This window comes from Epinephelus fuscoguttatus, linkage group LG23 (assembly GCF_011397635.1).
Source record: "Epinephelus fuscoguttatus linkage group LG23, E.fuscoguttatus.final_Chr_v1".
Lineage (NCBI taxonomy): Eukaryota > Metazoa > Chordata > Actinopteri > Perciformes > Serranidae > Epinephelus > Epinephelus fuscoguttatus.
Genome location: NC_064774.1, coordinates 22,848,047 through 22,875,209, shown reverse-complemented (window position 1 = coordinate 22,875,209; position 27,163 = coordinate 22,848,047). Strand labels below are relative to the sequence as shown.

Genomic DNA, 27,163 nt, shown 5'->3' with positions numbered 1-27,163 from the left:
TAGGACCCTTTTATTGGTCTAAATAATAAGAGCTTGTTGGTCGAGAAAAGTTTAATGCCCAAACCAAGATTTTAATGCTATAGTACCAACTCGTCTGTCCTCTGAAATCAATCAAAAACTTCCCCTACTGTTAAAGTTAGAAAAATGTCAGTAAAATATAACGTATTGTATTGTAAATGCATGCAGTTATGGGAAGCATAGTATGAAGAATCCACTTCATTACTTATACTGATATATATTGATAATGGACTGTTTCAAACTTGACACACAAACATTCCCAATGAGTCCCTATCCTGTTAGAATGTTTTGCAGTGTATGTGAATGACATCCGCTGTGAAGATGTTAACATGAACCCAATCTTCTGCCTATCAATGCAATTCCAGTGAAAGAATCTATAGACCAAATCCCAGTCCTATTCACTTCCAGGTAGACAACTGCCGATTGATTAGAATTGCAGGGATATGCAAATTATCTACTCCGTGGTTAAACCTGATAGTCCAACCTATTCGGACGTTTCTGCTGTGCTCATCTTATGTACTGTGTCGCTTGGCCAGCATCTTTGATTAACCCTAATCTACCAGCACAAAGGCGAACATCAAGCAATGTACTTCTGCGGATGGGGACCATAGCAAAATACACTTAAGCCACATAAAAAGACATACTCAGGAGTTATTCTAAGAACCTAATCTTAGAACTTGTTTTGCCCTTTGTTGGTACGAAGCATGAGCTCATGGGAAATGAAGACTTATGCTTTGAGTGTTCTCTCAGTTTCTGCATTTTTGCAAAATTTTCACACATTATTTTGCCACCTCCAAATATAGCACTCCTAGCTTGATTGTGTGCCACACACAAATGTGGTGCTGCTATTTGTTGTTGCATAGTTTGGTGTAACTGGCCCCACTCTCAATAAAGAAGAGAGTACTGCTATTATTTTCAGGATGAACAATGATTAGAAAGGGTTAATTGTGTAATCACCCCCTACTGTATCATTGCCATTAGATTATTTGAAATGTTGCATGTCTTGGACAATGACTGCATATTAAACGTCAATACTTTTCATTTATGTGTGCTTTGGATTTCAGGAAGTTGCTCACCTCTGAACCAGGCTTAGTCACTCATAGTAATATACTGTTTATTTTTTTTAATTCATGTGTTTCTCTTTAGGATCATTAAAACTTGAACTTTATTCTGCCGCCGGCTCTGCTGCTAAGTGATATTTGATCCGCTTCATAGATCAATGAACAAAATGATTCCCGTAATTTATTTTCTCTCATTTGATACTGTTATGGCAAGGGATGTCTCCACACAATTAACTGGAAATGGAATGTTGGAGTATTTAGTAGTGGGAGATTATTAACACCTAGACCAAAGCTTGCCTTAGGAATGCCCCTTGCTTGTAATATTAAGCTTTATGAGTTTACCGTTTATCCTGGCTTTAAGGGTGATCCTAAATTGTTTTAATTCATTCACACTTGTGAGTCAAGATACAATACTAATGCATCATACATAATAATAAGATTATGTTTGTCCCACAGCATGTAGTAGTGTACATTTTAGATGTGAGGGTCGATTTTCAAGAGGTTTATTATCATTTAAATACATTTGAGATCAAGATTGTGACAAGGCAAGAGTCGGATCGGTTGCCTGTTTTTAGTACGTAGCTTTAGTGGACATACTGCACTTCTTGACTCGTAGATGGGAGTAAACACATGCTAATGTACTCACAGAATAGGGTCTAAGAATAATGAAGACTTACCTGTGTCTTTTGCCATTAACCCATTTAATGTATCCTGTTGAGCTTTTGACCATCACCAGTGCTATGGAGCAGTCCTTTACTTCCTGTCAGCTGATGCCATTCACATACACTGCTTAACATTCCAACAGGAAATACAAAGAGACCCATTTAGAAGGTTAATGATTTAACTTTAAAGCAATCTATATAGTATAGTTGTGACATCACAAATTTGCAGAATCCTTAACAGCTCATTTAAAAGCACAGTTTCTGAATATGAACTGTGTGCATTTCTCTGTGGACTGAGAGTTTTGAAACTTTCACAGTATTTATATAGCATTTATACTTGCTCTATAAACAGAAAGACATGGTAATCTGACTTTTTACAATACGGGACCTTTAAAGGAATACTTCACCCACAAAATTACCATTTAGATATCAAGTAGTAATGCAAAATAGCAAACCTTAGCCCCTTTAACACTGCCAGATTTTCGGTGAATGTTGGGCCATTTTGCCGGCTAGCTGCGAGTGTTTAGACACACAGAGCCAGATTGGCAAGTTGATCCGAGGTGCCCATTTTTCCGCCTTGTAGGGTAGACATATTGGTGGAACCTTTTTGATTTAAAAAGAACGAGGCGCCCTTCTGCCACGGGAGGGGCTGTTGATGACGCAGCATGTGCGACCAACTGGCAGTGGATAAACAGGAAACAGCTGATAGCAGGAATGAGCAGCTAGTAGCAAGAGGGAAACGCAAACCTGACAGACACAGTAAAGATGTGGGTAAACTGGGGAGACAAAGAATTGCGCGCCCTCCTTGTCCTCGCAAATCAAGAGGCCATTGACTGTCAAATGATGGGACGATGAAGCATGGGCCAACTTATGAGAGAATCGCCGAAGGACTGACCAGCCGCGGCTTCCCTCGGAGCACGTCACTGTTTACGTCACACGCTGAGCTTCACGTTTTGTTACTTGCTCACGCCCCCCATTGCCCCAAAAAAGGCGCATTCTGTATAAACAAAAGTAGGTAGACGGCATTTCGCTGCACTCCCCGATTTTGTTTTTATACTGCTAATGCTGAAAGAAGATTGGGCTTTCCTGCAAATTTGCACAATTCCTATTTAAAAAGGGCTATTGATTTATGATTGGTTGGGGGCCACTTTTAATAACAGCAACAACAAAACATCTGTTTACAACTTCTCACACAACTCGTGCAGTATAATCCAAGTCTCATTTATCCAGTCGTATGCTTAGAACTTCCCAAACACATGCATTTTCACTAAAACCTTACTATTTAAAACTGAACTGAAAGTAAAACTTACCTATGCTCTCTTTAAAGCCAGCCCCCAAAAGTTTTTTATTAAAATCACATGTGTTTGGGAAATACTGAGCATATGACTAGATAAATAAGACTTGGATTATACTGCATGAGTCCTGTGAGATTGTGTAAACGGTTGTTTTGATATACAAACTTGTTCCTCAAACAATTGATAAATCACTATCTACTATTGCATTTTTATATTGCCAGTGCATATCTTAAACCCTACATGCACATTTTATATTATTGCTTTCATTAATAAACACACTGCTCACGGCTCTGACATACAGCTTCAACAGTTATACGCTCAAATTCATCATTGCTTTTAAATATAACGACCTGTATTGATTTCCTCTCAGTGTTCGTTTCTTGCTGATGAACTACGCTCATTATAACTCATCCCTTGGACAGTGGCTCCAGCCATCCTGTACTCTGTCTGCCATTTTATGTCTCCCTTCTCTTCTGATTTTTTACTGCTCCTGCTAATGCGTAATTCTCCATTTGACCTTTGCACTTGAAGTTTACTTTGACTGGCACTTTGCTGCTGACGGATGGCGCACCGTAAATCCGATGACAGGCTGGCCATGCAAAGGCAATCTGTGTCCTGCTCTTTGCTACGTGTTGTCCACAGTGAGCTGTCAGATAGCCGTGTCAGAGCTAATATGGCTAGACATGGAGAAAAGCAGGTCAATGTTATCAGCTTCAGCACACTGCCCTAAGCTTTGTGGTACTGTCCATTTGCAGACAATGCCATTGACTTTTCTCCTTTACACTAGAACTAATCATCTGGAATGAATTGGGATGTGGATAAAGATCTAGTGGTGTTGCTTGCCAGAGAAGGCTGACGTGTCTTGTGAAAATGACTGGCATTCAGTAAGGGAGGCTAACATTTCCTAAAAGAAGCCATACTGGGCTTTCACTGTAATTTACACAATATACAGCGCAAGACAAAGCATTTAAAGCAAACATCTGAGTGTCATAAAAGCCTCTTGAATATTAATTCATGCTGTTGTATAAGTTTCATTGTGATAAGAATGTGTTTGCTTTCTACACTACGTCCTGGTATGATCACAGCGCACTGTGTAGTTAATTAACCCTGTGTTACACAAAATTAGGGTCTACAGTCTTTTTCCAGTCAAATTTGGCACAGGTACAGTTCTGTCTCCTCTCTGCTTATTTTGCATATGTTTGGTGAATTTTGTTTAACTTGGCAGTGCAGAATGTATTACTTTCAATCATGCAGTTGTTTAAGTGAGTGTGAGTGAATCTAGCAATTACTTTTCCAACTGTTTGCTCTCTAAAATGTCAGAAAATAGTATTAAAAAAAGAGAAAATTAAAGTTTTTTAACAATTTCCCATGGTCACGTCATTTAATTGTTTTGTTAGGCTAACATTCCTAAACCAAAAGATTTTTACTTTTCATACTTTACAAAGAGAAGTATTAAATCTGCACAATTTTAAAACTGGAACCAGATATTTGTTGAAAATGGACTTAAACGATTAAAAATAACAGATAACCAAACAATCAATTGATTAATTGTTTAAGCGCGAACATCACTTTTATGAATTCCGTGAGATAGCTTAGTTAGGGGGGTAAAGAATGAGTGTACATCCTGAATTGTCCCACTGCTTTTGACACACAAAGAGTTACTTTGCTGATCAACCAGCTGTGTGTCATAATAATATGTAGTATGTGTGAAAAATCTGTGGTGCTTGCCTCCCAGTGAAACTCCGCCTGACAACGCGTTTTGTGTTATTTGCGGGATTTTCGCTGACTTGTGGGCTTTTGCTCAAACTCCAGGCTGTTCATAGGCATTTTCGTATTGCCCACCACCCATACTGCCACCACGGACACAAAAACTATAGAAGTGGATCAAGAGACAGACCGGCCCCCTCTGTTTTAAACTCAGAACAAACTCCGATCAGACAGTAAAACTAGGCAGTGCCGATCAAATATAAACGACAGATTCTGTTTCTGAGTTGCTGATTTCTCACTTCAAATATTTTCAGAAACGTGTTTTACCTTCCTGTTTAACTGCGACATTAGATTGTTTGTTAATTGTTTGTTAAAGGGCTAATTGTTTGTTTCCAGCCAGCCACCACTATGTTAGTGGACGGGTTCGCATTACGTCACCGATCAGTGGATGCATGTATTGGTTCAGTGTGGCACTGTGTTTTCTGGTGGTTGAAGCTGTTCTACCTCTTGAGCAAAAGCGAGTACCACAACCCTTTTTCTCTGTTTGCTATGGTCATGTAGCACCCATTTTGAAAGTATTTGAATCCTTCTACTGTACAGACAGCCCAGTTTAACAAAAATACCATCTTTCCACTGGTGAAATAATTCTTTAACTTGCAAATACGTGAACTCGACTTGATAAAACTGATGCAAGTGGAAAAATGATCAGAACAGAGGGGGGAAGATCGTGTTTTTAATACCCATCCAACCCTGAATGATGAGACATCACCACATGATCTGCTTATACATATTTATTGTAATCTTAGTTAACATACAATGGACTGAATGACAGTTGAAGCTGAAATAGTTGAGTCATACTTGTTGATATCTTCTCTTTCGTTTGATCGTGTGGGTTCTGCGTATATTGAGGTTTAAGGGTCGAAAATTGCAAATTCCCATAACTGCATGCATGCTCATGCACCTGGCAGAGTGAGGCTGCGTTATCCAGAGTCCCCAAAGTAAGTCCTCAATATCAGAGTCACCCCATGGCACTCCACGGTTGATTGCACATGCCGCTTCGCTGAGGGTTGCCCCGGTTCACAGCTTATAATTGCCTTCCCCTTCACAGGTGCCGCTTCAGTAAATATGACAGCCTCATTTTAATGTGCCTTGGAAAACACAACCCAAACACTGATGCCACTTTGCATGCCTGAGCAAATCGCTGCAGGTGTCGCCTAATTATATCACCCCCTTGTACCCTAAGCTGATCTGTAAACAGCGGGACAATCTCATCTTCGCCTCTTTGCCCGTCCACCGATTGGCATTGCTTTGATTGATGGCGGTTGCGTCGAAAGCCAGGACCCCTCTCCTGGTCCTGTACTTTCACGGAGACTTACTGCATGCCTGAAAGAAAGATAGCACTTGTCTAATGCTTAATGAAAATTTAGGTCTTGGGGGTTGTTTGGTAGTGCCATTTTTCGCTGTGTCAAAAAAAAAAAAAAAAAAAAAAACTAATAAAAATCCAGAGGAGGTTGTTGCATTCTCAGAAAAAGACTCATTTAAATCACCTCTGGTGTTCATTTTTATTTTAACACAATTTACCTAATAGTCGCAGCATTATGGGAGAAAATTCTTAAAGTTTCTTCACTATCACCTGCAGTGTAGATATCCAACATATTAGGCTTGTTTGCATGTAATAAGTGGATTATCTGTTTATTTCCTTTCCCTATATAACATATGTAACATAACCACTGTTGGTGAGACTGATTCATTGACATCGTAAGGTCGTGTCCTCTGTGTCCACTCTGCCCAGACAAGAAGAGATAAGATCCTCCCCTCGGGAATACTGAGGATAGAAAGTGACAAGACAGGTGGCAGCAATGGGAAAATATGTAATCTTTCCAAAGATCAATGTCTATGAGTCTACAGAGGCAGATGAACAAAAAGGCTGCAGGTTTGTCTCTCAGGCTTATCCTGTTCGTTACAGCGATAAGGACTACAGACATGGTGACATGCCAGACCTCAGTGCAGCTTGACACTTCAGACATGGATCACTGGGAGATGCTGTCCATCAGAGGATAGACGAGGTCTGTGTGAAACCCTTCACTAAACACATGATGGCATGTGGTGATTTGGATGGCGCAAGCTGTCTTGGATGTTTTTTGTGTGGCTGTCAAAAGTTCCAAAAAGAATCGGTTTGTAATTTTAAAAGGCACGAGTCTCATGAGTTTTATATAAAGAGATATTGAGAAATCCAGTAGAGTAATAAAATTAAATTCCAGTCAAAATTGCATCGATTTTTCAATTTCTCATGACAGCTGCTGTGATAGTCCGTACCATCACTTTTCAAATCTCAGCTTCAGTGCCAGGAATATTCAAGTTATTTGTCTGGTGTACATTAGGCCACATGTTCCAGAAGATCACAGTAGACACACGTACTAAAGTCACAGCTCAAAAGAACAAAAACCATTGGTGAAAACTGTCCGTTTGAATCGACATATCATTCGTAGAGTTTGAATCTGGCTTTTCTCCTGACAGTAGGTGAAGGACTGACTCATGCACATATGGCAACAAGGATATGACTGCTATGCTGATTATCATTTTGGACTTAATGTTTCCTGATGTAGTCAGTGACAGCTGGAACCATTGACATCATCTCATACGTTTGATTTTGATGCCTGAAATTGAGACAGTTGACGCAAGTATTGCAGGAGGATGCTAAAAACACAGGCCAAAAGCTCAGTTGAAGTTTGCCTCATAGGAAGCAATGGTTATGTAATTTTGTTTTTGTTTGAGCATTTTGTCCTTAAGTAGAAAACACACATTTTGGATGTAGTTTTTAAGACCCTTAAAACCAAGTTTATTAGTGAAACTTGCTCTGTTAAAGCTGAAATCCATTTAAAGACATCTGAGTAAATCACATGCGAGTAGTTCTGTGTTTAAGTGGTTTATAGTTCTTTTAAAGTTAAATGTTAACCATGGGGTAACTGCAGTAGCGAACACTGAGTCCTCAATGATCTAAATAGTCCACACGTCCTCATTCAAAGGCCTTTTTTTCGTCGAATCTTTGTTGCTCATCTTAGTCAACACTGTTCAGCTTCTGTTTTCTTTTTCCAATTTCAATACAAAATCATTTTAAAATTTCAGTCTTCCAAAAACAAAATAGCCTTGTTAGCTCTGTAAATGCTGGATGTTAAGGTTCTCTATCTGTCAGACCTGCCATGCTGTAACAGTGTTAGAGTGGTGATTGTCCAGAATTTGTGTGACATTAATGGAACAAGATGTGGGGTGTAATATTTACCTGTCAGCAGCGTTGATAGAATCATGGCTCCTCTAATAGTTGGATGGATGCTCCGTGGCATAAAAACCCCATCCCCACTCTTTTTTTTCCTCATATAAATCTCTCACCTCCACCCCCATTGCTTCAATAATTTATTGGGCAGATATAGTATCTCTGTGCAGGAGAAAGGTTATGATTGGTCAATCACTCCTACATGTTTTATTAACCATTGGTCGACCAGGGACTGTTTGGATTGCAAGCCGTGGCAGAGCAAGGCCAGTGGCGATGCATCCCTCTGGCTTTGGGAAACTTGGCTGCATTCAGGAAACTGTGGATTGAATGGCTGTGTGATGTGACCGTGGCTTCATTGATGTAGTGCCAGTGGCCATATGTTGGCAGCACTGCTGTGAGCTGGATGTTGCAGCCCAGAAGTCACTGAAGCATCCGACATTTAGGTCAACTTACACTCAATATACAACACTGTACATGGCAGCTGGGTAAGCTGTTCCTCCTGGGGTTTTGTAAAAGACTTTGATTGACTTGTTTTTGTGCTACAATAGCAGTTTAAATTCATTTTATTCTGTTTTGCATTTTGGCACTAGTGATGCTTTTGAGATGTAACAGAGTGTAGATTTAAAGACATCCTCACCAAATTCAAAATTATTTGTTCTCGAGCTGCTATCACAAAGAGTTTAGCCTGCAGAAACTGATTTTTTCTTTTCTTTTTTTGGCCACTTGGGGCAGCAGAAACAAGCTGTGTGCAACACTTACATATTATCATCTTTAAAGTTGATATGATGAACATGTCAGCAAAACAGTTACTCATTTAAACATCTGGCAATATAGAGCAACATTAGCTTTAATTTGGAGTTTGCTTGCCCCTTGATGAAATACTATTTTGGTCTTTATCAGCTCTGGAGAAAAAAAGCTAACTCTTTAGCTGCTAAATGCTCCAGTGTGTTCCCAAGCTAGGTGCTAACCTTGCTTGCTATTTGGTGCTGGATAGGTAGTGTTTAGTGAGTTTTTGGAAGGTTTTTTTTTTTCTTTTCAAAACAGCTGCCTGCTTCACTTGCAAACGTAGATGAGAACTATGAGAATAAATCAAAAAAATAAAGTTTTGAGCTGGAAAACCAAAAAAGTGCAGCATATCCTCATACAACAGTTCATATGATATCATATGATATAAATGCAGATATAGCAGTTTGCATAATATCTCACAAATTAGCGCAATGCAGATGGCATTGTCACATTGGGGGGTCGTCACTTTGCGTACTTAACATAAACTTCCGACTTGACATGAAATTATGTAGATTAGGTTTGGGAATCGAATCATGGTGACAACAAACCTTAAAATAACTTACTCAAGTTCACTTGGTTTCAGGCCTTTGTTTGTTTGATCCATCCACCACCCCAACCTGCCTCCTTGCACGTAGTTTCACTCTTTATACTACTTACTTCTTTTCCCTCAGTGCATTGTGTACATGATTGCAGCCCTCCTGATTATGTGGGTTAGATACGAATCACTGGCTCAAGATTATTGGTTATTTATGAATTCTGGTGCATTATTTTTTGTAGGTATTCTTACAAACACTGCATGAGAACAGCTTGGACAGTGAGATTAAAGGCGTTAAGATGCTCTGTAGAGGTGATGTTTAATCAAAATCTTCTTTTCTTTCTTTTCACCTGCAGTTTGGACAGTTTGGCAGTTGTTGTAGTGATATAACCTGGAAATGATATCCCTTGATATCCCGTAGACAAAGAGAATTTGGATGGGTTACAATGGAAAGTGCATTAATAGTGGCAACTTAGGGAAAAGAAATTGGCTCTGTAATCACCCTTTACTGGAACAAGTTAATTTCCCCAAACAGGAAGCATACATCACTACACTGTTGTCTGAAGAAGCTTGTTTTTCACTAATTCAATTTCAAGAAAAACCACACACACTCAAACCGTCTTTGGTACAAAATGACCCATAGCCCCCCCCCCCAGCCCCCCATCGTATTTCCCACGAATCCATGCAGTCTCATTCAGTGTGTGTTTTTCACTTTGTATGGATGAGACACGCATAACAAAGTCTCCTCACATGGCCAGGGGCCATCCAGATTAAGTAGGATGTGTCTGCTGAATATTATTTTCTTTTTCAAACAGCATCATGCTAAATTATTCACACACAGATCTTTTTTTTTTAAGCAGGATTATGTCCCTCATTTTCCATTCTGTGTTGTTCAGAAAAGAGCAACAGCTGATGGACCAAATGTAAATGAATGCAAGTGAGTTTTTCCATCACTGGAGTAAGCTGCTACTTATTGACTATGTATCATGGTGAGTCACTGTTTCTGTCGCGGCGCTAAAATGATGCACTCATGATGATTGTAATTAAGGTGGCTTTGCGCATTTGCATCATTGATATACAGCTGACTTTATTATAGCTGGAATTAAAGCACGAACAAACGCAGCAGAGGATGTTTCTGTTGTTAAAATATTCCACTCGAGTTCTAAAAATGTGTTAGAATTGCAAATGAATGAAAAAAATTCATGAGCTTTTACTAGTGTTTTTGGATGCTTTGAGCGTGTACTTAGCGGGGTTAATCATGTGATATTGAGCACAGTCATGGATGGATTAAATGATAATGTTTTTAAGTGAAATCCAGTTATTTCAGAAAGTGTTTTCTGTAAATCTGTGTAGAAACAATTCATGTAGTGCTGGATGATAATGACTATGACTACACAGGGGCAGTAGATGGTGGTGTCTTCACTCATTTGCTACAAACACCGACTGCATGAATCACCCTCACTCTCTCTCGCGCTCACACTCACTCACACTTTGGTTGTTCCCTTCATCACTTCACTGCATCCCGCTGGAATCAAACTCCTTTTGAAAACAAGCGGTTACATTTAATGAAGTGCTGGATCAATGCCATTTTCCCCCCTCACATCAGTGCATGTAAAGACCACTGAGACGTATTGCTCCCCCCAGTTGCCTATTCCCCTTCCCCATCAAACCCGCCTACACTCAGCTTTAGAGGGCTACATTTTTATGTGTGCATTGGGGGGGTTTTTTTTTCGCACCTTTAAGCTTTTTAGAAAAACGTTTTATTATATTACCATATGAGAGAGATTTCCAAAAGCCTATTTTCAACAGTAGTTTGAAGAAAAAGAGATTTATTTTGTCTGTTTGATTAAAGTAGATTATAAAGAACGCCATATAAAAAAGCGATTGTTTTGGCTGTCCATCCTGCTTTTCTGAGTGGAATTATTTTTCCCTCATCATCTTCAACTTTAATCCTTCACATAGACTGGAAATGGTGATTATAATGGTATGGATACAGTAATGTCAAACACTGAATTTTAGGCAACCTTAAGCATTTTAGGATTTGTTTTTAGTATGTTGAAAGTTAATGTAAACACACATAGCTCATGAGAGGTTGTGCATCTCCCATTGTAGCACCACATCTCCCCTGTGCCTCGGTCTTATCTCCCCTCCCTCCTTCCTCGCTCACTCATATCCACTCCCTCTCATCTTCCCTCCCTTTACTTTGCAGTGAGGCAGTCAGTGCGCCTGAAAGAGCGAGAGAGAGCCACAAACTGTCAGAGAAGAGCAGAGTTTGCTCTGCCTGCCTTTCCACTGCTTTCACGTGTCTCCGTATTTGGGAGGAGAGGAAAGAAAAAGAAGAAGGAGGGATTGAGATCAGCTTGTGTGGACTTCCTTTTAGAGTCCGCTTTTCTAAATTCTCAGTGACCCCACGAGATCAGAAACATTTTTAATGACTTCTGGCTCCTCACAAACCTGAGGCAGACACTTCTTGCTCTTAACCTCATCCCATTTTAGCCTAACCCAGACTGGATTTAGGGAGCAAGCGGGCAGTAGGCGGGTGCCAGGAGGCGCCCGGCCCGTGCGTGTGGGCCGGTGTAGCGCTGGAGTTGGTGCAGGGGAACTGGAGCGCAGGGCCGGGTGGCAGCGCTGGTCCTGGTCCTGGTCCTGGCGGCGTTCCCGAGGGCGAGGAGGCCGACTCGGGCTCCGGGTTCGGGTCAGGGAATGGTGGCGTGGAGTGGGCCGAGGGTGGAGCAATGCTGAGCGCTATCTGGGAGACAGAGGGGCTGCAGACGGTGGGCATCGTGGTGCTGGTGTTCGCTTCGATCAAGCTGCTGCACCTCTTGGGGCTCATCAGCTTCTCTGAGGGTAAGACACTAGTGGAGATTGAGTAGGACAGAAATGAGAAGACAGATGACACAGAAATAGAGTTATCACAGCTGAAATAAAAGAATTGCCAATGCATTTTCAATCTGTCATTTACCCACTTTAGTTGCTAGAACTCCTGTGAAATACACTTAAAGTTTCCAAGACAGCCATTCAAAACTTGACAAGTTGATGGAGGTCACCATACCAAAGCAGGACAAAAAACAAATGGACTGCCTCATCTTACGCACTGAAGTTATGAAAATGTGTTATGGAAATGTGACAGAAATATGTGTGAGCTTGTGGTGTGACAGGAGGGAGGAAGATCTCGAGCAGGAAAGATGTCAGTTCAGAAAGAAAATCTTGAGAGGCAAGTTCCAATTGCATTTCCTGAGTTGAAAACTGAGAAATGAGTTGATTTTTTCGTGATTTGTGGGTGTAGTTTCCCTGTTTTTGTGTATATAGTTTAAAAATGTGCTTACAGTCTTGTTAACTCGCCCCAAATTCCCTCGAATAACAACTTTCTCATGTGTAAGCATCACATTGTGCACTCAAGGCAAACCTGTCATACTGTACGGCGCAGTAAGGCTCACGAAGCACAGAATGTCTCCGGCCTAAATAAACTGTTTAGTTTGAACCGGCTGCAGTCATCTCATTAAAATAAAGTAGAGCAGCATAGTAAGCAGTTGGAACTCAAAACCAGCCCATCCATCAGACTACTGTTTAGTAAACACGCCTTATTTTCTAATTAGAATAATCAATCAAAAGTCTCCAAAGCTGAATGCATATTCAGGGGGATGGTAAGAAAAGTGCTTATGTGTATTAGTGAGTAGCTGGAAAAAGCTGACCTGACCCAAGAGATGTTTAGATGGAGCCCCGAGGTGTCAGCGTCTGTGTATTGGCTGTGGTTGTGTTATGTTTTTTAAAGGCACATGGGAGCTGTGTTTTCATGTGGGGGAACTGTGTGGCTCATGCTCAGCGTAACCGTTTACATGCTTCACTAAACAGCAGCGAGTTGAAACTTGCTTCCCCCCCCCCACTCGCTCTGTATTAGCAGATGTAGCCGACATGATATTGATTATCTTCCATGGTGAGATGAAACCAGCGTGTGGAGCGCTGTGTGCCTGATGGTGTGATCTGTATTCCACACAGGTGTCTCAGAGTGTAATTACTTAGAGAATATCTGCTATCTGAGCCCGTGGTATACATGACAAGCAGTCAATACAGGTATTGACGTTGTGCTGAAGTCATGTTCAGGAGAGGGATGGGAGCATGGAATATCAGATGGGGTGGGGGAGGGGTGTTGGGTCTGAAATGTTTTTAGGGAAATAGTCTTGAAAATTAGGGATCATGGAACGTTTCCAACATTTTAACACTGGCATTCACAGCTTTGTGCAGCTTGAAATCATGTGAGTTGCATGTTTTTTTGGGGTGGGAGGAAACTAAACCAGATGCATCGGCATATAAATTATGGACACTAAGGCTGTAACATCCTCAATTTCTTTTTCAATTAATCTGTTGATTACTTCCTCAATGATTCAATTCAAAAGCCTATTTTTATTCCCAAGAGCCTCAGCTGCCATGCATAACTTGTTTTATTCAACCAACAGTGCAAAACTCAATGATATTTATTTGACTATCTTATATGACAAAGGAAGGCATGAAATCTTTACACTGAAGAAGCTGAAACCCGCAAATCTTGGGCATTCTTGCTATAGAATTAAAAACAAAAAACTTGTTCAGTAATTGACTAGTCATTCATGTTACCCAGAGCTGTATTTGACTATAGTTTTCAAGATCGAGTTATATGTGGATTTTCTTTATTCATAAATTCATCCTTGAGTCTATAAAATGTCAGAAAATAGACATCTGAACTGTCCATCACAATTTCCCAGGGCTCAAGATGACATCTTCAGGTTGCTTGTTTTGCTCAACCAACAATTGAAAAACCAAAACCAATTCATTTTATGGTTAAAAAATAAAACAAAAGAGAAACTGCAGATCGTTGTTCAAATGAGCAAGCACTTGTCATTTTTGCTATATGAGACTAAACAATAAATTCTCTGTCCATCTACCATCCATAAATCAACCTGTGTGTAAGATTAGTGGCATCTTGCGGTGAGGTTGCACAACAAAAACTTCTCCCGTGTGTCAAGCGTGTAGGAGGAACCGTGGTTGCCAGCATGAAAACGCAGATGGCAGAAAATCACTATTTGGTTTGTCTGTTCTGGGCTACTGTAGAACAACATGGCGGACTGTGTGGAAGAGGATCCGCTCCGTATGTAGATATAAACAGCTCATTCAAAGGTAACAAAAACACAGCAATTCTTATTTTCAGGGGATTGTACACTAATGAAAACATGGTTATGAATGTTACATTCAATTTCTGCCAATAGATGCCCCTTAATCCCACACACTGGACCTTTTAACTCTAGAAGGAACCACTGCTGAGATCAGAATCAAGGCTTTGCTGTGCAGTGACAGTCCTTAACACTGAGCTACTGCACTGCTTCCCTTTATAATAAAAACCCAGCAGTCACAAGAATTACCTTTGTTGACATTTTTGTAACACAAATCCCCTCATGCAGCTGTCACCTTCTGCAATAACTAAACATGTTTGTTTTTCACCTTTTTATTTTTGGTAAAAACCTTTGGGGAAATGTTTAACTGAGCGTGCACGCTCTGCTTAACATTCATACAGTCAGACATGTCCGCAGCTGGGAGCTGCCCAGTACGATCATGTCCCTCTGCTGCTGGCCACCTGAGCAGCTCCACTGAGGCATCTGAGGATAAAGGTCCCGCTTTAGAGCCTCTGTGTGGTAAATGCAGTTGGAGTTTCTCAGCTGGGCTGCAGATCTGAAGCGGCAACGTCCCCAGTTGCAGAGAGTGAGCTGAGAGCGTGGTCTGGATGCGTTTTACCCTGTCCCATTCTTTCCCGTAGCGTCAGCTGGCAGCAAAGAGACACTGCAAGCTTTGTTACGATCAAGTCGTAGGAGACATCATTGCAAGCAGAGGGGCTCACATCTGACCTGCAGGGACTGTACAACACTCTGATCACTTCTACTGCACATTATAAGGACTTCAGACCTGGAAAAAAAGTTTGTTCACACCCTGTGCCTGCCACTGGCATGCTTCCATGTTGGAAAATATAACATGATCATTGCATCAGCCAGTGTACAATCACCAGAGCATTGTACTGTGAATATGAGCAAGGCCTGGAGAGCAGCATGGGAAGCTGTTCAATGTTGAATTATGAATTTAGTTGGACTGATGTGTGCATGTTTTCCTATCCCAAGGCTAGTATTAGAATTTCCCTGCAGCTGGTTAAGTGTCGGCTCAACTTGGCTACTAAATCTATATAATGAGCCCTGATGTTAGAAATTCTATAGCTTCTGTAGAAATGTGGACCCTCTGTAGTAAAATATCACATTTCCTAGTCTGATTTGTTTAGAGGCATTGCGACATAACAAGGAGCAACTTTCACTCTTTGTTTCTCTCATACACACACTTGTTTTTTCCACACATATGTACATTTCTACGCACAGTCGTGCAATGCAGAGCCATTAGCGCAAAGTGCTGAGCAAAGCCTCATAGGGTGCAGACTAATCAGTGTGTCACACAATGATAAATAATTCTCAGCAACCCCAACCCCATGCCCCCTCAATCACACGCGCATTCACAAGTACACCATTAGTCGAACAGGGATGGAACGCTGTGTCAATTTGGACCCGCCGTCTGCTATTATCGGGCGAGAGCGCAGGGAGTGTCTTAGCGCTGATATCCATCTAACAAACTTCTCGTGTTCTCTGTGTCCTTGATGGGGATTTATGGCTTGGCAGTGGAGAGAGTTAGTGTCAGCACTGACCTGGGACTGTTTTGCTGCCAATTGTGTGTTTTCACTTACAATTATGAGCAGGTCATGGCTGTGGGAGGGTCAACGGGTAGCTGTGTGAGTGTCTGAGTTAAATCACAAAATGCATTTTAAGTATACCCAGATTTAACAACAGTTAAACCAAACCTTATATATAAAAGAGCTGGAGAGTACATCCTCTATGTCACTATAAATTGTCACATTTACTGTAGCATTTTTTTCTTCTGTGTTTCTCCTAATTAATTTCAGTATGACCAACAGATGTTGCTGGACTTCTGGTTGAGACTGCAAGCTGATTAGGTGGTTAAGATTTTTGCTAGATGTCAGTGGTCGCTGTAGCTATTGTTAGTGTACTGACATACAACATGAAATTATACATTTTTACTACTATATGTGTACTTCTCTCAGGGTTTCCCACACATTCGTTTATTTGCGGCAACCCCACCCAGGTGGAGTGTTAATTAGGAGCACTATAGGAATATATATATATAGATAGATAGAGAGATAGATATAGATATCATATATACCATTTAGTTATTTTTGTGTGGTCTAAAAGTTTGCATTCACTCACAGTAGCTGCTCCTCTCATACATCTATCTGATCAGCTCTGAACAGACTGACAGATCTGTTATCCACCCAGTAAGTCACAGACTGCTGCTGGGGGGGAAAGAACCCATGAGGAGTTCCACCCGTGCCGTGTTCATGGACCCACAAAAACCTCAGAATTTAGAGATGGGACACAGAACAGGACACAGCATTTAAAAGAAAAAGAAAAAATGGATCAGAATTAGTGGTGGATGTTTTGTTATTATGATTAACAGAGATAAAGAGACAGTTTTATGTTCAGGTCATCAATACCTGTTTTCTAAATCTGCTAACACAGTTATAGTTAATGGTGTGGATGGCCCCTTAGCCTTGTTTAGTCAAGGCTAAAGCAGATGCAGCTAAGTTGTCATGAGGCATCGTAGGGCCCAGATACACCAAAGCAACTTCAGATAACTTGTGGCAATGAAAGCTGACTGTTTTGTCTCCTCACGTGACCTGTGTCTCGACAAAAAATTGCACGTGAACACACCGCAAAGACTAGAGCCAGCAGCTAACCAGCACATACGTTCTGCACATGTGTGAGAGGAAATAATTCCATAGCAGCAGATGGTGGCAGTCTGCATTTGTCAATCAAAAATGGAAACCTGAAGACCATCTTGATGCTAGTTAGCCAGTTGGCACATTAACAACACAATCCACTGTTGAACGATTAAAGCACATTTACCATGCGCCAGTGAACAATAATGCAAACCATCACGAAACAGTTCTGCTAAAAAAAACTCAGTGGCTAAAGAAAAATATCTTACCTTATGCAACAAGTTTGTTTTGGTCTCACTCCCTCTTGACTTTAGCTGTTTGTTTACTTCCCTCATTTCTGTTTCTCCTCTTGTGTGCTAAGCCGAACTGTCAGCTGAAAAAAAGCCAATGAGGTCCAATGGCGAGGGACACACCAGAGTGACAAGGGCAACAGACGCTCACCGACGGCCCAACATTGACCAATGGCCAACTGCTTGGCGTGTCAGGGCCTTTATTTTGTAGATTTTTCAGCTAGTCGTTAAGATTCAAACCTTGATCAAGCATCATCTTGTTGTCCAGTATCAGATGCAGGAAGTGATCCAGGTTCACTGCCTTCTGTCACTTGAATGGTCACTGTAGGAAGGTGTAAAAAAAAATGCTGGTCTGTGTGAAACAAGTGGCAAAACTTGAGTTTGTAGACTCAGACTTTTGAACATCAACCAAGCCTGTTGAATTTTCATGATTCAAAATTATGAATGACCTTTCTGCTGTTGTTTGGTGGTATTCAGCTGTGATCTAGCAGTTCTGACGTGCCTGTCATTGATAATCACATCATGTGAATATAAAGCTGAAAAGAGAATCACAGTTATGTTTTAGAGTCCAGAGCTCATGCTGTTTGTCAGTTATCTTTATGTCTTCATTTCCTGTTCAGGTATTTATGGTGTTTATAAGCCACCAGTGAGCAATTTGAAACCCTGTGAAATATTAAAGTGTGTGCTTCATTTTGTTAAGTGCAGAAGTGTGTACATTTCCAGTACACACACACTGGTTTATGGGCGTGGTATAAAGTGCATCTTTATTGGATTGTTTTCTTTGTCGAGTCACACATCCATCATCAAAGTTGAGTCAGCAGAAGTGTTTAGCATCTTTTTCATTCTTTCAGATCCAGGCATTTAAGATCTGCCCAGCTAAATTAATTGGCAGTGTCCACTGGGGAAATAAATCTTATTATTACACAAGAAAGCAAGTGGGTTTAAAAGATTAAAATATATAATATAACAATGAGGCGGTTACAGGTATAGTGTAATGTGAGATATTTTGCAAGCAGCACCCCCCTGCTAAATTTAATTGTTTCTCCATGTACCAGTCCATTTAGAGGACAACAATCAACTGACCAATTACCCTTTGGCTATTTTCCATGATGCCTATTGAGAGCGGTGACATGATTGACTTAACCTTTGCCTGAGCGTCCTAAGTTACAGGTCCCTCTGGTGTCTTTAGAGGGGAAGAGGGCACGGCGGAGGAGCTTATTGAAAGTGAGCGGACTCTGCCTGTCAATTTGAATCAGGAAAGCAAGGACGAGTATCACTCAAGCAATCAGTTCCGATGAAAACATCACAGATAATAAATCCTGATAGGAGGCGGATGACAGATGCTTCTTCGCCATGATATGATATGGATGATTGCAGTGCTTAAAGGTTCCCCATGCAGGGGAGCTGGAGGCAGATGATATTCTCAAAGATGTATTTAATTAAATGACCTGTGTGCAGTGCAGGGATGCCGTATGATGTGAAGTGCCTGTAAAGCACCAGCTTATCCTCAGATATTATTAAACGATAACATGAATATGCATACAGTGTGACGTTGTGACGTGAGCCATGGTGCTGTTTGACTGTGCAGATTCTGAGGGCTGTATTAAAGGGAATGTTACATAGTTAAAGCTTAAGTGTTGTTATAAAAAGACAAAAAAAAACTTTAATAAACCTTGAACTTTCTCTTTAGCTTTGAATCTGCCCATGTAGTATTTGTTTTTCAATCAAGGTTACCAAGCAATATGCTCATTCAGCATGATCATGACTTTAATTAGCTAACAGAATGAATAATTATGTTGCCACATGAATCCACCAACAATATTTCCCATAATTAAGCCAAGGACATAGATTCTCATGAATAATGCAGTCAATCCTTGCCAACAGTATAGCTAATTGCATTTTTTTTTTCAGCAGCATTGAATATACCAGGCTTTATAGTCCCTTCTAATTTCCATAAATGGGAAAAAAAAATGTTTGAATGTTTCTTTTGTGAAGCCTGTGCTCTGTCCTCCCAGTTCAGATTGATCTGCTCTGTTTCTGACTCTACCCAGACTGCAAGAGTTCATTCCTGCTGCTGAATGAGAATAACATTTCTGATGAAAGCGAAGTGGTGGAAATTGCGTAGTCTTCCTGCAAACTTGGGTGTGCTAATTTAAAGTGAACTACATATCATACATCATCAGCTGTAAAGCCAGCCAGTCCTAACACACAAAACAATAACATGACTTCTAGAAATACTCAGAATAGATCTACATTGAAAAGGCCACAGCAGCCCAGAAAAAAACATGATACATACAGACCACTTTACTTGTGATACTGATTGCAAATAATATTTCTGATCAAAGTGAAGTGGTGGAAATACCCCAGTCTTCATATAAACCCAGATGGGTGCACTATTGTTAAGAGAGCTGGGACACTGGGATGGAAAGTGCTGACTTTGACCTACAGTGAACCTCATTATAAGTGATTTCTACAGTAAATTGAAAGCATTAACTAGCCTGATATCGCCAGACCAGATCACAAAGTAGTCTGAAACCTCTGAGTTCATTTTTGATTTCCAAGAGGCGTTAACAAGGGGTTATCAACATGTGACATGGCAGTCACACCAGTAGCACCAGCCAGCCACAGCACATTAGGGCAGGTTGGTACAAAGCAATACAAGCATTTGACAATAAGTTCCTTTTTTGGTGTGCACTGTATCCTCTTTTAATGTCAGTGTACCCTGGTTCCAAAGAATCCATGAGCCTCTTAGGTCCTGCATTCTCAATGCTTTGTCTCTCTCCGTCACCCTCATCTCCGGAGCTGTTGTCTGCTCTACTCCCAAAGTAGTCTCCAAGCAGCAGAGGGACCAGGGTGCAAGAGCTAGCTATCCTATTTCATTTAGCTTGTCTCATTTGTGATCTGATAAACGGAGAGAGAGAGCGGGACAAGGAGGGCCAGAGGGAATCAATGTGCTGTGCACAGCTCCACAGTGAAATTAGATTTTCCTTGTTTTAAATAGTAAAAAAAAAAAAAAAAAAAAAAAAAAAATTGTAGCGGTCAATGTTGATATTGTGGCGGGATGTCACAAATAAATCAGTGTATGGGAAACATAGTAATGCAGTTCACACTGACTGATAACGAAACAACAACAACAAAAAAATGAAGTTTTGAAGTCGATTGAGGGGTCACCAACGCATGATTCGACTCATCGCCTTTCATATTTAACATCTTTCTTCCCAAGGAAAAACTTTAAGGGCAGTTGATGGTTCTTCTTTTAGCATCCAGTTCAATGCTAATGTGATGCTAATGTCCTTCGTCTCAAACACGCCTCATATTCAGACAAATGGTTGTCATTGGCTCGGCACGTTTCAGGCCGCTAGAAATCTGTCCAAAGCAGAGGAAGACCAGATGCATCTGCCAGAGCAAATAAAACACAAGCTCGCAGATTTGTCTCGTTCACAGGCAAACAATTAACTGCTCAGAGCTGGTTTTAATCTGATTAAACATCATCAGCTGTAAAGCCAACCAGTCCCCAAAAAACAAAATAGTCAAATAACTTGTCTCAATACTTCTAAATACCCAAGACAAGATCTAGATTGTAAAGTAAAGGAGACACTGATGCACAAAAGATACGCAACAATCCAGAAAAACAATATCATAAATACAGATCACTTGACCTGTTTTAGTGAAATTAGCTGATGTTGCAGACCATAAACCATCCTGTCACAAAACTGGCTAGCACCTTGGTATTGTTGCAGTGAGTAAAAGCTTTATTGTTATAGAAGTAATAAATTAAGTAAAAAAAGTAATCAACCCTCCAAGTCAATTGAGTTCCACTTTTGTTGATTTTCATGGGGAGTTTATCCACTCTCAAATCTCAACAGATGCCATATTGCCTTAGTGTGTGTATTTTGTCTGTGTATTGGCTGAGCCACAGTATATAGAGAAAATTAGATTTTAGTTCAAAAGTGTTATTTTGGGATCGCCGTCTGTTTATGCGCGATACAAACGCTGAATGTCTTGTCAGAATAAAATCCATCAATCCATTGATGTACTTTCTCTCAGTGAGTGGTAGCATCCGTGTTAGTGTACTGTCAGCGACTGGAATACGGATGACTCACTTGGAAGTGAGTCATAGATAATCTCTCCTCTGCAAGTATCTCGAATCCCTTGTCCCCCCTTATAATCTTCAATGTGATTGGAGTAGAAAGGGCAGTGGACCCTTCCTTTCAATGCCGGAGCAAGGTTTTCTTTAAGACAGACACACTTCCAAGTGACAAATGATTGCAATTAAAAGTATAGACTGCTCTTTCCCCCAGATTCCAATAAATGCCTTGGCCCTTGATGGTGTGTCATTATGGCCAGTGTGAGAGCGTGTGCTCCCTCATAAAGAACCTTGACATTCAGTCCCCAGTGCTCCAGTCCATGCAGTCAGTCACGCTTAGTTCAGAACAGCAAATGACAGCATTTTAGTTAACATCCAGACACTGACATTTTATACACTCAAACTGGCTTGTTTAAACTGATTACAACTACTGTAAGTGCATGAGCCAAAACACACTGTAGCAAACTGCACTAATGGCTGACAGCGATGGCTAATGCGTTCCTTTTGCCAGTCAAGAGCTACTGTACTTTGTGCCACTTTATCTTCTGTCTTGCAATTGTTAACCTGAGGGGGAATAATCAAGGCTTCAGTCCATTTGGCTGTTTACACAGATATATTCCCGGTCTGCTTGGATTTATTTGCATCTGCCTTTCATCGTTGGCAGTAAAGCACAAAACTTGGTGTCATGTCCCAGGATAAGTGAATTCATATCTCAGCAGAAAGTTTTAAAATGAGCAATGTTCTTTATTCACGGCTATTGGACAGACAGTTGGTCTTTGAGGTCTCAATAATGTGCCCAATTGGCTTTGGTTTTAAGACAGACCATGCAGTGACCCTGCTTGCCTCTTCCTCTTTTTCCGTAAGTCGATTACACAGCCATTTTTCTTGCCTGCCATAAGGAACTGGCGGCTGTTTTATTAAATAACAGCAATGACATATCGCTCTGCCCGATTCCAATCTTTGGAGCTTATTTGTACTCGGGCCCACCAAATGGGAACAAATGGCAGATCTGTATCCACCTCCCTCATCGTCCATGTGATTTATATGATCTAAAATGAGCCTTTCTCATTACACAGTGGGGACTGTGTTTGAATTACTTTTCTTTTATTGACTTGGATCCTCAGATCTAACACTTGCAAAAGCAGAATTGTAATCAGCAGATGTCCACTGTTGGCAGCTCTGGTATTCTGGATGTCGGCAATAATTTGTTTTGGAGCGTCAGAAAATATTTGGTGCTACAAAGGGGAAATCATTGCACCCCGGGAAAGGCAAAGTCAGCCATTGCAAAAGAGCTAGGTGTTTAATCTTCTGTCCTCAGGCAGATTGGGATATGCATTTATTGTTGCACTTCCCCTCACCTTTTCACAGTTCACTCATTTAATATAAGATGGCATATTTCTGTTGGGATTATTGTTCTGGGGGAAGGGTAAACAGCCAAGTGTCTTCTCCAATGCACATGGTATCACCAGCTTCTTTTAGCAGGCTTAAGTGTAGGTTCACAATATCCCACCAGATCCCACCCATCTCCAGTAACTTTCTGCATGTAAAAACTTCTAAACTTTTTGTGAGCAAGTAAAGCTGAGAACCTGAGGCAAATGATGCTGAACCTACAATATTCCTCGTTGCCAAAACTTCCCATGACAGTAAAGCACTATGAAAGCATTCTTCTGAACTATGGAAGGTAAATGCAGACTAACTGTCTTGCATCACTCCCTTTCCATCATCTCTCCATCGAATTTGGCTTTGCTTCTACTCTTAACATGCTGTAAGTACAACCCTTTCTCATTCCTATGGCATCAAATACGGCAGCTTGGTTGGTGGCCATCAGCGCCTGATTCTGATGCAGGGTAACCTGTAGCATCTATGAGATTCACCAGGCTTTCAGATAACTTAAGTGTAAACCCATCTGCGGCAATAAGGTAGTATAAAGAGTGAGAAAGTCCAAGTAGAGCAGGAGGAAGGGGTGCTAGATGGGTCAAACAAACACAGGACTTTCACCCAAGAGACCAGTGTTCATGTCCCTTGCAAAGCCAAAAGTCAATGTTGAGTTTTTTCCACTAGGTTACATAATTAACATCATGTGACATTCTTCCTAACTTACCTATGTAAATTAAGTTACATAACAAAATGTATTTATTTTAACCCAAACCATGATCGTTTTTCTAAACTTAACCAAGTTTCACGTGAACATGAAAGTTTATTTTGAAAAGACACTATGCCTTTAACGAGCTGAAATTGACATGCCATCCCTGAATGCCCAAAACTGATGCTAGAAGGGCACCTAGAGTATCATAGTTCAAGGTATAGGGTCACTGATCATTTGCTGTATTTGACCAGCTACACGTTAGCATTCCATCATCAGTTCTCCTATGTTTGGAATTTAAAAAAGAGACAGAGGGATCATACGTAAGCAGATGTGTTGACTGAGGCATCACTTGAGCAATACATCAAAATAGCCACTCAACACTGCCAATTTAGTACTGTGCTGGGAGGTGACTCATGCCAGTGGTGTTCATGCAACTTAAAGCGAGCCGGTCAGACTGATATCACACTGGCCTTTTTTTTTTTTCTTCTTCTTCTTGGAATCATGCCAACATGGATAAAATCCACCACTGGCCACGCTGCCAGACACTGCTCATCTGCCGTCCTTGTTTATGTCTCGCTGGGTGTAATTTCAGTTGATTGCTCACTACAAAGTGTCTGTCACATTTGTCCCTGTTTTACTCAAAAACAACACGCAACCTTGGAGTTTAAACACTGGAATGAGGTGTTCAAGTGACCCCGCTGTCTGCACACTGACCCAATAAAAATTTGTCCTAACAGTAAACTCCTATCCCCCTGGCCCTTCCTGATTAGCTTAAATTTAATTTGTCCACAAAGGCTTTTGCCTCTGCATTTGTGTTATTGACCTTATTTGACTTTCTGTGAATGATCCATGTGTACACTGTTACAAATACCAAGTTGACCTTTAGAAAGATGGGTGAGCATAAGTACAGAATCGAAAGAGGTATTGACCAGCCTGCATAGCATGTCAGCAGTCAGCAGTTAAACAACCAGCTATCATCCAGCTGTCATTTTGACTGTGTGATGCCTGTTTGATTTCTCTATCGATGGAATACGATTTCTCTTTAGTTTGAGACACCTGCAAAGGATGAACCTTCAGGAAAGTTGTTATTAACGTTAATTGTTTGACTGTAGTTGCAATGAAATCTCTGTATTATTCATTTAGTGTAAATCCTTAGATGTGAAAGGTAGTGGTTCTCGAATTTTGGCCCAGACACCATCTGTCTCGAGATCTACAGGAGACAGCTTAAGGTGTTAAGAGATTAACACCTGGGAACCACTGACTTTAATACCTGATGCGAGGACAGTAAACATGTCAAAATATTCCTTCCTTGGATAAATCAACTCAGTCGCGTTATCTCACTTTAAATGTTTATGTTGTGTTATTATTCAATGCCATGCGAAAATCTTCCCAAAGAAAACAAAAATATTCAATACAAAGAGGAAGCACTATCAAAAACAGTTTTTCAAATCGTCATTGAAATGAGCTTTAGTTTCTATGTTTATCCAGCAAACAGCGTCAAGTGTTCTTGGTGAGGAACCCCCCATGGAGTAGGATTTTCTCGTGATCCCATTTGAGATTCAGCTCCCTGGTTCTCTCCCAGAATGCAGCAATGAATTACTTCTGAAGCAGAAACCAGTTTGAACGACAACCAATGAGGTGTTTTAAGATGCAGAAAGATGGGAGGGCAGCGCTGGTGACCACTGCAAGATATAATCACTCGCAGAAGGGACTTGAAATGTCCCAGAAAATGACTACTGATTATACTTTGCCTGAGGAAATGATAAAATCAAACTAAAGCCCTAGAATTTCAATTCCAATTTAAATTCCCTTGAGATACTAAATACTAATATCAGCTTAAAGCCCAAAAGTAACTTTTAACATGTCTAACTAAAGCTTTGCAATCATCCATCCGTGTTTACATATTTTGTCCTTAAATGGACAGCTGTAGACACAGAGCAGCCTGTGATGAACTCGATACCCTGAGATTGGTCGGTGATTGTACTTTGTTGTTGTGCCAAGAGTTAGAACAGGCTATATTAGGAGTGAGCTCAGGTTGAGATAAGATCAGTATTGAGTTTGGTTCAGGTGTTAGGTTTGTCAACACTTGGACGTTATTGATGGGAGGCCTGAAATCTGATTCAAGTCAGTTTGATTTGACAGTTCTGCATGTTTTGAGACACAAATCAGGTCATCAGTAACTTAGTGCCTCTGTGGAAACCAGTTTGACACATGTTGCAATGATACACTAACTTAATAACAGTGTTGATTAAGATGATGGTTTATTTACATTAAAATAGTTTGGGCAGAAGTGTCTTGTAACCATAAAACCAATCTGATAGACACAGTGCTACTCTGAAATTCAGCTGCTTATGTTTGGTGTACAATTTCACATGCTTTGCCTTTTACTTGTAAAATGTCTGTACAAACTTTGCACCTTTACCACGTAAAACTTTTGCCTTTGTACCTGCATATATCAGGTGGTGACTGAACATGCAGCTTCTAAAATGATATAAGTCTGATCCGGACTACAAAGTATTTGTGCCATCATTAACTTCTGCAGCAAATCAATGAAATAGGCTGCATTTGACACTGATGATACTTATGTTTTAGTCTGCCATCCTTTTATGTATGTTGTGTGGACATCTAAGACTGTATACATCTGTTACTCATTTTTGATCACAAAGAATGCTAATGATACTGAAGTGTGTTTGAATCAAAGGGTTCATCTAGTCCAACCTCCGGCTACGTTGCTTTCCATCTAGTGTTTCTACTAGTCTGACCGTGTAAATGTTTAATGTCAGGGCTCAACACCAGCATGTTTTAATGCTGATTAGCAAGTGTTAGCGTGCTGACATGTTTATCCAAGCAGTGAACATGGTAATCATTATACCTGCTAAGCACAGATATATTAGCAGTGTCCTTATACATAGCATCACTGACTGTTGTGTCGCCCCATGTCGCCTCTGTCTCAGCCCAAAATGTTCACTAAATAACACTGCAAAGACGACAACCAATCGCCGTCTAGCACATACGCTCTGCGCCTGCATGAGAGGAAATAACTCTCCATACCAGCAGGCAGTGGTTGGTAGTGTATTTGTCATTCAAAAGGGAAACTGTAAGACTGACAACGCAACTTGATATTGAAAGCAAATGATATTTACTGTGCGCTAGCAAACAATAACACAAACAATAATGTTTCTGCTAAAGAGCTGGACTCTGGCGGGTCCAACACTGATGTATCGGCCATAAAGCTGCCGACGAGTGCCAACTGTACAGGACACACTGCAAAAACTAGGGTGACAGACGCTCATCGATGGTGCGATGTTGGCCAACGGCCGACTATGGTTTGGTGTGTCAGGTCTCTTTGGGCGCATTCACACCAGGATAGTCTGGGGAACTCGGTTCAATTGGGCGGGGAATGCTGAAAAATTTCACACCTTCATTCACACTGCACTTTTTAAAATGGATCAAACCACCTGGACAACATCACGCAGTTACAACAGCTGCTCGTTTGGGGGTGGTATTGCCCAAAACGACCACTGATCAGGAAGAAAAAAAAGAAAACCTGGCTCACCGATTGGCCAG

The 27,163-nt window shown here is 40.8% G+C and overlaps 1 protein-coding gene across 7 annotated transcripts in view; it reads left to right on the top strand.

Annotated features, from left to right (window-relative positions):
* kcnip4a (potassium voltage-gated channel interacting protein 4a) overlaps window positions 1-27,163 on the top strand; it is a 172,484-nt gene that overhangs the window by 122,479 nt on the left and 22,842 nt on the right. The window contains exon 1 of one of the 7 annotated variants that reach the window (XM_049567795.1): window positions 11,554-12,182. The exons of the other annotated variants lie outside the window; for them this stretch is intronic. Coding sequence (XP_049423752.1) covers window positions 12,071-12,182 — 112 coding nt within the window. The 5' untranslated portion in view covers window positions 11,554-12,070. Of the gene's footprint in view, window positions 1-11,553; window positions 12,183-27,163 lie in introns of those variants that run through there. 7 annotated transcript variants of the gene reach the window in all.